This window comes from Haliotis asinina, chromosome 8 (genome assembly GCF_037392515.1).
Source record: "Haliotis asinina isolate JCU_RB_2024 chromosome 8, JCU_Hal_asi_v2, whole genome shotgun sequence".
In the NCBI taxonomy this organism is placed as follows: Eukaryota; Metazoa; Mollusca; class Gastropoda; order Lepetellida; family Haliotidae; genus Haliotis; species Haliotis asinina.
This window is the reverse complement of record NC_090287.1, coordinates 21,600,943-21,614,205: the sequence shown is the minus strand read 5'-3', so window position 1 is coordinate 21,614,205 and position 13,263 is coordinate 21,600,943. Positions and strand designations below refer to the sequence as shown.

The window sequence follows — 13,263 nt, the reverse complement described above, 5'->3', positions numbered from 1 at the left end:
TGATAGTAATACAACACGAAATGTATGCTATTTATGCATTCCATCAATCCTTTCAGATTTATAAAATCTTTCCTCCCCCGTCCCCAAATACCACACGCATACGTGTAATATATCTTTATCTATTATACTGTATATTAATTTTCTGCTATAAGAAGGGATGAATACATTTAACTTCAAACCATCCCACCTTTTAACAATCCTGGATCCGCCCTGAGTGTTTGGGAAGTATCAATAACGCTACGATGAGGTGGACTGGGGTTTAACATCGCACTTCAGGTCCACTCATCAATGGGATTTGAATGCTCACATTGTGTGAAGCCCATTTCTGGTGTCCTCGACGTGAAAGACTCACTCCCTCACTAACCCACAGACCTACTCACTGACTCACCCATTCACTCACTCACTCACTCACTCACTAACCCACAGACCTACTCACTGACTCACCCACTCACCCACAGACCTACTCACTGACTCACCCACTCACCCACTCACCCACTCACTCACTCACTCACTCACTCACATCGACAAGACGATTGTGTGTGGCACAGCTGACCAAGTTCGGACATTCCTCAAGCATCCTTCCAGCCAATGTGGACGACCACTGCCACTATATACTCTCTGACTTCAAAGAGGCCACACAGTAAGGAGAAACTTTGAGATGACACAACTGACAATACACGATTTCGCATACCCACAGCTGACAACATCTGAGTGAGTGAGGTTAGTATTCCACCTATATGGCGGCAGTCTGTTAATAATCGGATCTGGACCAGGCAATCGAGGGATCAACAGCATGAACATCGATCTACGCAATTTGGATACGATGACGTGTGGGTCAACCCAGTGAGCGAGCCCGACCACCAAATCCCGTTCGTCGCTTCTTACGACAAATATGGGCTACTGAAGATCAGTTCTCACCCGGATCTTCACGGGTAGGCAATCATCTGAAGGAGGATAATAGAACTTTTCGTTGCAACTAACACACCAAATACGGTAATAATGAAGATATAACGCTGTAACGGATAAATAAAACATTTAATACTTGTAATGAACGTGTCTACTTGCACCTCTACAGCAGAATGATATCATGGTTACGAATTTTTCTTTGGTGTGGCTTCAGTCAGCGTTTCTTTAGTCTGTAATAGATATGTACATGTATACACTAAACGCCAAAAGAAAACGTTACCCTCCGTCCGTAATGACAAAGGTACCTATCGTAGCTGTCGATGTGATGCGTGGACGTCCACGTCTTGGTATGCCTGTGGGCGTTGGCGACAGCATCATATGTTGATCCCATCTGCACCATCCCAATGAGTCTTTCTCTCTCTTCAGCTGTTAACCGTGATATCTTTATCATATTTGTGTATTACATCATGCATTCTAGGTTCTGTTCATCCCCCACAGAAGCTTTCTACACGTGACATGGATGCAAATGTTTTATCTTTTTCTCAAACCAAAATTTTATTTCTCAATTTTTTTTCGACATCTAAATCACTGTTATTGTGGTATTTCGGCACGATCGAAAACAGTTTAATGATTCTTTAAAAGATGCACTTCACCTACATATGAAGGCATTTGCGATTTTCTGTTTCACGATTTACTAATGTCTCCAAACATATAGTTATTCATAAAGGTAGGGGTGTTTCGTTGTTTAGTATTTAGTGTATGCTTGACGTGGTAAATCACACCGGAGTTATACATCGGTGTACAGAACATGAAATATGAATGCCAGACATAGTAAAAAAGTGGTAATAATTACATGCATGGAAAACTGAAAATTATGTAGGGTGTGTCTGAAGCAGTTAAGCATGTATCTTTATGAAAGGTCTCGAGCATGAATTCTGTTATGTGCTTCCCAGTTTGGAACTATTAAAACATCACCGCATATTATAATAGCAGCTGTCTTCTCCCGCATGGTCGTATGTGTCATTGCCCTTACGAACTGTCACATTGTCTCCGGCATGGTCGTATGTGTCATCGCCCTTACAAACTGTCACATTGTCTCCTGCATGGTCGTATGTGTCATCGCCCTTAGGAACTGTACCGTTGTCTCCTGCATGGTCGTTCGTTTCATCCTGAATATTCTGACCCTTCATCACGTGATCGTAAGCACCACGTCCGCCATGGTGTGACATAGGTTTCCCGTAACCCAATGTGAGTTCTGAGTCCTTTGGATAACTAAGTACTGCATCAGCCGTCTCTTCATTTGCACATCCACGGTTATTCTGGTCAAGCAAATCGTATTCATCATCACTGTAGTTCCTGTTTGCTGTTGCAGACGGCTCTGGAACAGTTCCTTGTTCACCTTGACCATCAGTGGATAGATAAAGGTCGTTGTCCATGGATAGCATAGGGAGGCTGTTGGCCTTTGGCTCAACTGGCACGGATGTAAAGCAACACCTTTTCTGTCTAAACATAAACGCAATCAATACTCGTTAAATACTAATTAATTTAATGATCGTATGTTGATGACCATAGAAGTACTAAGCAGGAACCAAGCTTTAACGTCGAGACATTCGTAACTTAGACATATCAAAGGCCGGTACAAACGTATTTGAATGTGTTTGACAACAAACGGTACAATATAATTATCGCATCACTGAGGACTTACCTGTACATAACCAGCAGTAGAGTAATAACGACGGCGACAACGACCACACCCAGAACTGACAGGCCATAGTACAAACCTGGAACCAAGACTGTTGGCAGAAATGGTTGTATATACACATCAGTATAACAATACAGTGAAAGGAGTTGGGGAGTGGAGGTTAACGGCGCCTTCAGCAGCGTTCTGTTAGATCACATGTTATCTCCATGCGGGAGGAACGATTAATTTAAGACTTTGGGTGAGTGAATGAATTAATTTTACACCGCACCCCTCAATATTCTATGGCTTCGGTTTGCAAATGACTGAGTCTGGACCAGTCACTCCAGTGATAAACTGCATGATCATCGATCTACACTATTTGGGTCCTATGAATTTAAGACTTTGACGTTCACTGAATAGTTGACCATTGATCTGAACCCGAGAAGAAACGGGTTAGAATTGGTCTGCAGTAACCCATGTGAGACAACTAACGGGATCATGTGGTCAGGCTAGCTTACCTGGTTGACACATGACAATGTATTATGGCTGTGTATTATGTCTCTCTGTCTTGAAATCATACCTATATTGTTACTGCTTTGTTCGTGTTTATCCGAGAATGGCTCTGTTGTCTGTTGAATCACATCTCTTGTGAAGGATGTCTGACTGGTCAGTACAGGCATGGTTGTTGGTGTCGTTGTCACCGATGCCGAGGTTCCTGTATGTATGGAAAGCAAGGTGGTGTGTAGACCAGATGATGTAGTGGATCTCGTCGTCTTGGGTGAGGCTGTGGATATAAACATTGTTTTATGAGATAAGCAAACTAAATCAAGAAAGGTTGGTGTTATTTGAGATATTCCCCTGACCACTGACCTGAACCCGTGAAGATCTGGGTTAGAATTGGTCTTCAGTAGCCCATGCGGGGCAACTAACGGGACCATGTGGTCAGGCTCGCTGACCTGCTTCGCACATTTCAACGTATTATGGCTGAGTGTGACGAGTAATACTAGTATGACAAACAAAACCATACTCTCTCTCTCTCTCTCTCTCTCTCTCTCTACGAAACGGAACATAACCATATAGTGTTGTTTATACAAATAGACTTAAACGAATTAAATCTACGTGATTATCACATTCTCTCACCCGATTCACAAATAGTTGGTAATTCAGAGGAACAATCCTCCCAGTGGAGCAGTGAGGTCCCAGTCGTGGAGAGACAGAGTTTGTCAGCTGTGTAGGGAGTTATTGCACTGTCCAGGTAGTCACTTCCTGAGATATTCCAGGGTAGAATTAATGCTTCAAACATTTGTTCTTTCAACATTCTGTTAAAATAACACGTAACAAATCATAATCTGAGCATATTACACAATAGGAAGTAAATTATTCATTATCTCGTGTTTGTTATTAGAGGAATCTGTCAGATCGGGTTCTTTTACGTGCGCGAGTCTTTCCTAATAATTTCCTCACCAGCTTTCATGGTCTAGATTAACTTTTTCACTGACACTGTTATTTAGCCAAAACAACAATGACTCCAGTGCCAACAGCAGACACACACACGTGGCTCTGAAAGCAATAATTACTCGTATATGACTATGAAATCCGTATCTGCAACCCTTTACCCCAAGGCCGAGGCACAACAACAGTAGACTTGTCTTGGGGTAATAGTGCATCAGCTCTACACCCCTTCAGTGTATAATAACGTCTAGTCCATGATGAATTAGAAACCTCTTCTGACCAGTAATCTCACCGTGCAAAATAAGTACAATATGTACATTTTGAGGTTTCATTTGGAAAGGGATTACAGTGCGAATGAACATAGAAGTGAACATGGGTTAATCTACATTTCTGAGACTTTTTATCCTACTTTATGTGATTAAGATGCAGAATAGCGTTTGGCACCTCGGCAGAAGAGGTATCCATGTAACCCACTGAAAGTCTTAAAAGGTACCTAAACTTGGAAACCGAAGGTGTTCCAAGATTCCAAGTCTCGCAAAAGGACTAAAGGACACCGACGATTTTGTGGGTTGTCCATCACTGGATTGTTTGTTCCAGACCCATCCGCCTCCAAAGAAGCAAACACGGACACGGACACGGACACGGACACGGACACGGACACGGACACGGACACGGACATGGACACACGTGGCGACAAGCAAAAAATAGACGACATTTGCGTTGACTGATGTTTTTACTATATAACATATCTGTTGTGATTCATTTGTCATAGGTTAATATCAAGTTACAATACCACCGTATTGTTTCTCAGATTATAGATTTTAGACATGTCGGACACACTCCAGTTCGAAATATTAAAAGGCTCTCTTTCTTACACAAGACGCTTATTTTAGCCAATAACTAGCAAAACTTTTACCAAATGTAATTAATTCTGAGAAAGCATATAAATGTATTTTCGACAATTCGGATAACCGGAAGCACAGAATGTGGGATTTAAAGGGGAAATAATCATATTCATGTTGGGTTAAATTGGAAAGCAGAACAACATGTGAAGCAAATCTGTGATGGCATCTGATAAAATCTGTGATGGCATCTGATGAAATCTGTGATGGCATCTGATAAAATCTGTGATGGCGTCTGACAAAATCTGTGATGACATCTGATAAAATCTGTAACGACATCTGATAAAAACATTTCGGAACCATGTTCGTTAGATGGTTCACCACAAATTAGCGACAGTTGTAAGTTATAGAAAGTTCTTTGGTAGAAAGAAACCCAGAAAGATCAAGACTGCCTAACTCCATCTTGGACACCGAAACAAACTTTATGGTTCAACTAGGCGGGCAGTTTATCATTATTCACTTCTGCAGAAATGTTCATACTAGAGAAAGGTATCCATGATCATTGTGTACTGACTTGAAACCTGCTTTTAACAATTTCTTTTTTCCCTGATCCGATTTTTTTTCGAAACGACTACATCCTTTTCAAAAAAGGAAATATATTAGTATGTAAAGTGGAATGGAATCATATCTCTTCTATTGTTCAGTATGGTCTCGTGTACTGGGCGCAAATAGACCAGGGTGCCTATTCTAGTGTCCCAGCTAAGACAGATCCTAACTACGCTAGGACAGGAATTATGACATCCTACTGTTAAGACAAGACCCATTCTCGAAATAATCATATCCTTGTCCTAGGTTGAGTAACAGATCCTAGCTAGGACAGCGAGCCCTTCAGTAGGTGAGAACAAAATCTTCATTAAGTTCACCTAAATATTACCCATAATTCACTGCATGAAAAACACATATGTAACGGCAACTACGATCTCGTTTACAAGTCAAATGGTGAGACTAAAAATCGAAGTAAAAGGTTTTCGTGGACTTACTTGATCTAGGAGAAATTGTAATTAATTATAGTTATAATCAAAATTCATACCTTGTATCCAGAAAAATAGAGTGAACTAGATCTAAGTATTTTTACATGTTAACATATTCGATATTTGCATCACATCAAATTCATTTATTACACTAGGACATAACATTTCTCGTCAGATTTTGAAAGTCTGACTTTCTTTATGAGTCATCTTATAAAGTGAAAATTCACTTAGGAAATAAACAGAAGTTACTTCCCTTATCGAGTTGGCCTTGATATTGACATTTCAGAGCAATGTGACAGAAAAGAGTGATGTAGTGAGTAAAAAGGGATAGAGTAGGTAAGAATAAAACTACATCTCGTTTGTACATCTAAAGAATATGTGTATTGCAACAAGTATGTCTTATTCACTACTGACAAACTGATATAAACACAAACAAATGTTCTTAACCCATAAAAAAAACTACGTGTTGTAAATTCAGCTGTAATTAAGTTTTCACAACGTCCACATTGGTGAACAAACAAGTATCACACCGTGTTGATTTTCACTAAGATAGACTTAGGACAAGTCAGAACCTGTCCTAATATTTGTCCTAAGTTAGGATATACTAGTGCTAGGATATGTTTCGAGAATAAGGTAGGACACCTATCCTAGACCCTAGGATCAAAGTTAGGATATCCTAGGGCTAGGATCCTTTCGAGAATAGGGGCCCAGTGGTTCCAATTCGCCATGAAACTCAAGTGTCCAAAAGCAGGATTCGTTAGTCAACTTACCGTTCAACCATTTCTTCGAATAGCCTCTCCTTAATCCAATCCAGTAAGTGTACTTATCCTGACTCACGAATTTATACGTCATGGCGTCGTGAAGGTAATCTTTAGTTCGACTGGTGACTGTCACCAGATTGCACGTCCTGTTGACTTCATCCCACGAGTTGTCAGTATGATAAACGCACACGCTTCCACTGCATGTGTTTTCGCTGTCAGTTAAACTGTCCACTGAAATAGTTCAGCTATCAGAGCTAGTTCTATACACATATATCAATAAGAAAATGTTGGTAAACTGAAAGATCCTATACAACACGTTTACTTTAGCCAGTAACTAGTTAAAGTATCACCCAATACAACTAATATTTAGGAAGACATAGAATTGTATATTTGGCAATTCGGGTAACCGGAAGTACAGAATGTGGTATTTAAAGGGACATAATGAGCAATTTCATAAACGCAGATTCAAGGATTGTTTGATATTAATAAACAATTATTTTAGAGTTTATCAGAATGTATTTGTATTCTTAGTTCATTTTTGTCAATGTAGTTTTATGCTGCGTTTAGCAGTATCAAGGCAATGAACGTTATACATTGGCTTTAGATCCACATAGGGAGTCGAACCTGAATCTTCCAAGCTTTAACCACATTGTTGAACCATCGACACACACATGGAACTTACACCCATTTAATACCGCTCCGTTAGTACAAGCAGCTGATCTTGAAATATCACAACGTGATGGATAATACCCGGTTTGATGTCCCAATGTTATGACTTCTGCATATACACACATGCCCTTATCACTTTGGTCAAATGTGATTTCTGAAAAAGAAAAAGACATAGTACAAATATTTCAGCTAGGGGATTTGGTTGAAGACAAAGGGCGGTGGGAAAGCTTACGATAAAAGCAAACGCGTTTACTCATCACGCCGAATACCCGGGTTTGATTCTCCACATGGGCATAATGTATGGAGCGCATTTATGGCGTCCTTCGCCCTGATAGTGCTGGGATTTTGCTAAAAGGGGCATGAAAATATATTCACCCACTTCTGACTAAGACACACGAAGTCGTAGCCTCAAGACAGACATCAGTTTACTTTAACTTGTCCAGTCCCACTCACGGAGAGGGTGAATTCGAGCCCTTAAGGAATGTTCCTGTCTTGTAAGCACTTCACAAACGATGCAGTCAAACGTTACTGAAGGTAGATACGAGAATTTTATATGCGCAATGGCAATGGATGTGTTACCTCCACTTCTGTACACGGAGACGCCGTCCTGGTTTCCACACCTCTCGTCATAGTTTCCAGGACAAGGGACTCCTGTCTGGTTCCATGTCATTTGTACCTGGTCACTGACATCACAGTAGCACGTATCACCCTTCAAATAGACATGTATCTTCATTAACTGCCACTACAGTTTCCCCTTCGCTGTATTAAATCGGATAGTTCTGTAAATCTATACTGACAGAAAACCTCACATATTTATAGGTGTTTAGCGGGTTCTTTAAGGCTTAAATACGCCATGTTTGAGTTTGGAATACGACGAAATAAACAGATGTACGTCAAATGTTAACTTTTGCCATGTACGTCACAATCTCAAGCGGGGCAGTCGTAAAGCTCATGTCCACCCTGGGCTTGACTGACACCTCCTATCCATGGCCCCAAGAAGATGTGGATGGCACTTTGTGAAATGATCGTCCATCCCTTCTGAATAGCTTTGGGTAACTGAAGCTCCTGGATAAACCGGTCTATTTCATGCACCAAATGCTCAAAGGATTTGAGACATTTAATCCGGGGACCTTGACGTCAATTGCATAACTATTAGTTTTCAGAACTCACAGATCTGTTACGTGGGGGCAAACATTGTCTTAGTGAAATTGTAGAGTCGGGACGCTATAACGCCAACACCTTTAGCTACTCTAACTGGTTTCTAAAATTCTTTCTCTGTCTCTGAGAGATGGCTATATCCACGGTATCAGGTACTCCTTCCAGCGATAGTGACATGTTCGAAACAACACCGTTGCCTATACACTCAGATCTGCCCTTCTTTTCTGGAAGGAGGAAAGTGATTCGTCGCAGAACCAAACGGAGTCAATGTGGCCAGCACCACTCCCGTCTCTGAAGACCAATTCCGGCAACTCCTGCAGGTGAGAGGACGTATACTAAGATCCTGCATTACAGCGGACGTAAAAGTTGGTGTCCTGTTTCCAAGGTGAAGACTGGGAGTTACCTCCTCAACGTTTCTTTCAAAAGATGTAGGGTTTGCCAGTGCCAGTGGTGATTTGATCGGACATCTGGAGACTCACTTTGCTTTACAGTCTGGAGCTTCTGTCTGAATCTTTATAGTGTTATCAACAGCGTTCACGTATATCCCTTGTTGTCAAGTATTCATATGTGAATCTCCGTGGTGTTATAAACAGTGTTCACGTTTTTCAGATCATGCAGCATTTTCAAGTGTTCACAGATGTACATAACTCCAATAACAAATCTCAAATTTTAATATATTTTTATGTGTATATATTCATATTAATATCATACACACACATATATACACACACACACATCCATGCATGCATGCATACATACACACACATATACACATACATACATGTACGCACGCACGCACGCACGCACGCACAAAACTTGCCTTCAGCCCAAAGGGATCGCTTTCTCCACACTTCAAAGAGCACCGGGAGGCGGAGTTACCGTCTACAAGATGACGATCTGACTCGTACAAGGGTTGTGTGCTGTAGCCAACGTATTTGTAGAAAGGCGATCCGTCTGTAATGGAAATAATTTCATTCTTGATCAAACATTAACGTGAAAAATTATATAGTTCTACTACGCTATTTCAAGAGAACGGGCCATAATATTCACGTTCTCATTGATTATACAGTTATCAAATTCTAAAGTTTTGCCTGTGCCTTAATGTTATACATCTGATGATGATATTATCAACGCAATAACACAAAATATAAACAATCCTTGTCAGCTTGTATAAATGACAAGCAGCACGTCGAGTACTCAAAAACAATCTGTCTACTTTATCTGACGAAACAAAGTTCATTCCACGCAAAAGGCAGGAGAGACACAGAACATATAGTTTTGATCCGTCACATCACACATCACGAAATGACTCCAGCTGTTTCCAAAGAGGATGGAGCGAGAAAGAGACAGTGACAGAGAGGAAGAGAGAGACAGACAGGGAAAGGGGTAAAGATAGAGGGAGAGACAGAGAGAGACATACTGAGAGACAGAGAGCAAAATCCTACAGAGAGGAGAGGGGAAGGCAGACACAAAGAGACAGAGAGAGAGGCAGACAGAGAGACAGACAGAAAGAGAAAGGTAGACAGAAAGAGACACAGAGAGACACAGAGAGAGAGACACACACACAGAGAAAAGGGTAAAGAAAGAGGGAAAGGACAGAAATGGAGATAGAGACAGAGAGACACAGAGAGACAGATAGACAGACAAAGAAAAAGCGTAGAAAGAAAGAGAAAGGTAGACAGAGACAGGCAGACAAGGAGAGACACACTCAGAGAAAGGGGTAGCGACAGGGAGAGAGGTAAAAGGGTAAAGAGAGAGAGAGAGAACATGAATAAACAGGGTAGGGGCAGAGAGAGAATAATTGGGGAGAGAAGGGTATAGAGATACATGTCCTGTCAAACTCCATTTTAAGGTTCCATTATGTATTGAAGCATATTTTAAAAACTGCAAAATAAAATTAATAGACTAGTTCCCGTTTGGAGAGTATACATGCATGACAAGTGCAGAGGGATTAAGGGAAACTTCACAAAATGCAGTTAAACTATAGGATCAATTGGGTGCGGATGTTTTGAATTTACGTTGAAAAATGAAGATATTAAAGATGATTGAAATATGGACAATATTGAAATATTGTTTCTGGTTAATATTAAGAAAATGTGGCACCTGTCCATTTCCATGTAGAGTATGCAATTGCCCCCAACCAGTAATATTGGCCTGGTATCATCTTCTGTGTGATGTCATCAGGGAGTACATCTGATTTGGGGATGTAGACTCGTCCGGAGCCACACCCTTCTCCTACAGCCTCCCACCAGCTGCTATGTGTTGTCGTTGTGTGATACTCCAAGCTGGCATCCGTCCCAAGTCTGCTGTCGTCATACCACTGTGCTGAAATATCGAGAGTGAGTGAATGGAGCAAAGACCCGAGTCAAGAGATCACGATCATCATTTGAAATCAGTCATAGGTTGAATTATCACAGCAACACATCACCAGGCTTAACATGACAGCATCCGCTATTGTGAACGTCTATTTTAACACTTCCGTATCATCAAACGCATACGATGACATAAAACCTCCCTGGGACACCGGCTCATTTACAGTCTGTTTCATTGCGTTTGAGAGCGCTGAATTGCTAGCTAAAACAGAATCTAACAATTGCAAGAAAACAGAATTGTTAGATTTTGCCTCTTTCCCTCTCCCTGTCTGTCTGTCTTTCGATTTCATGTTACCATGCAAAATTTGGTTTTGTTGCAATCATTCCAATTTCGTGTTGCATTAGTGAAGCAATTCATGGGTCTCAAATGAAAGCAAAGGGAGTGTAATTGCGAGCAAGGGATGGGGACGTATAGCCTGCATAGAATGTCATGTAATGTATCCAGCACTCCTATAATTAGGTCCAACTTGATACTGTATTCAAGCATGAAGAGAGGAAAGAATCATTTCACTGTTGTTAATAGACTAAGTACATCTGTTTGATTACCTTTTTGCGTTACGTAGCAACAACATCGTAATTGTTTTTTGTTTCTTTGTTTCTTTGTTGTTTAACGCAACGTTCGAGATATATCGTATCAATCTGTAACTAATCAAGTCTGTATCAGGCAATCCAGTGATCAACAGCATGAGTATCGATTAACGCAGCTGGGAAACACTTACATGTGACAGCTACGTTAGCGAGCCTTACCACCAGATCCCGTTAGTCGCCTCTTAGAACTGGCATGGGTTGCTGGTAACAAATTCCAGCTCGGAAATTCACAGGCACCATACTAAGTATTTGATAGGGAAAACTGTTACAGTGGATCTGTCAAGCCAGGACTCTATGTAAGCCGGTTTTCTGTATAACCCAGACTATTCTCTGTGCCGCGGCAAAAATATGTTTCTTAATTTATCATTAAAGCGAGCTTTATAATTCGGAATCTCTCAATTGCGGATTACGGACTAGAAAAACAGTCCCAACATTCAACTCGCTATGAGAACAATGCTTTGTAATCCGGACGTAGCTGACTAAATAACAGTGCGTTGAACAAACAAATCTGTTACTTCTGTCCACAATGGTGAAGTCGGTCAGGAGATACTATTGTAATATGTTTAGTGCCCTATAAACTCATTCACTCTCTGTGTTTCAAGATGTTTTGCTCAGATATGATGTCACAACATTGTCACACATATGATGTCATATATAATTTCAACGCCAGTTAAACCAGTCTCCGATTATCCTTCGAAACACATTCCGCCATGCGGTAAAGGGTAAAGGCAGTGATAAAATATACGCATGGACAAATGAAAAACAGGCCACGTGTTCGTCTAAAGAATAAGCATCTAGTGCCCTACCAGCTAACTGCCACTGAAACATCCGCAAAGAATCCAGCTATAAGGCATGCATGTTTACACCATCGTCTTTTTCGGTATCATCCTTTGTAGCCTTATGTAAGTATTAATGTGTTTCAACAACCAAAATCATCCGAATACGTACAAAAGTGAGCTGCATTATCCGTGCAGAAGACGTGAAGTACGAGTAGACACGAGGCTGCGCGCTTCGCCATGATTGTTAACCAGGAAGTACTTTACAAACGGAATCCAATGGGTCTCGCTGGATATGAATCAGGCTCGTTTGGAATGTATCCGGTGTTACATCCGTATCTGCGCACATACACAATGAGTGTAGACTGTGGACATACAGAGAGGCGTATTATCAATAATGACGTTACTAATTTATCTTACACAGATTCCGACTGATTGGAAATAAATTTCATACTGTCGCGATTGTTTTATTACATGTATTGTTTTCAACAAGATTGAATGCAAAACGAATCGTTTTAGCACATGAATGAGAATCCAGCTACGTCCGGATTACGAATCATTGTTCTAATAGCAAGGTGATTGACGGGACTGTTATTGTAGTCCTTAATTGCTGTAAATCAGATTTGTATCAACAACTTATACGTTTAATATACCGGGATTTGTAATGACATACGTTTTATCACATACGAGTGGATATCAAAAAGTTTTGAGCCTTGCACATTTATACCTGACAAATAGTAATGGGTAGGGCACCTAACGTATATTAGTGTCCTAGCTACATGTTCCCGGTAGGATCACATAGCTGGATGTATTTCTTCAATGGCAGTGCCTTGTAGAAGAGATATACCCCCTAGTGAATGTGAAAAATGGACAGGGTTGAATATAGAGCAGTAATAAAGTTTCCTGTCCTGGAGGGCAACACGGCCAAGCAGATTGAAGAGCGACTCACTGCTGTTTACAAGGAGTCTTGTCCTTCTGCTGCAACCATCAAACGTTGGGTGAAAGAGTTTCAGCGAGGAACAGAGAG

The 13,263-nt window shown here is 40.9% G+C and overlaps 1 protein-coding gene across 1 annotated transcript; it reads right to left on the bottom strand.

Moving 5' to 3' along the window:
• Positions 1–1,021: 1,021 nt before the first annotated feature.
• LOC137294296 (uncharacterized) lies at positions 1,022–12,507 on the bottom strand. The gene is made up of 10 exons (XM_067825297.1): positions 12,409–12,507; positions 10,604–10,825; positions 9,321–9,454; positions 7,922–8,051; positions 7,356–7,496; positions 6,683–6,904; positions 3,728–3,853; positions 3,168–3,371; positions 2,612–2,687; positions 1,022–2,409 (listed from the first exon to the last, which is right to left on the bottom strand). Exons 1-10 carry the CDS (start codon positions 12,476–12,478, stop codon positions 1,878–1,880), a joined length of 1,857 nt encoding a protein of 618 aa, XP_067681398.1. The 5' UTR covers positions 12,479–12,507; the 3' UTR covers positions 1,022–1,877.
• Positions 12,508–13,263: the final 756 nt, after the last annotated feature.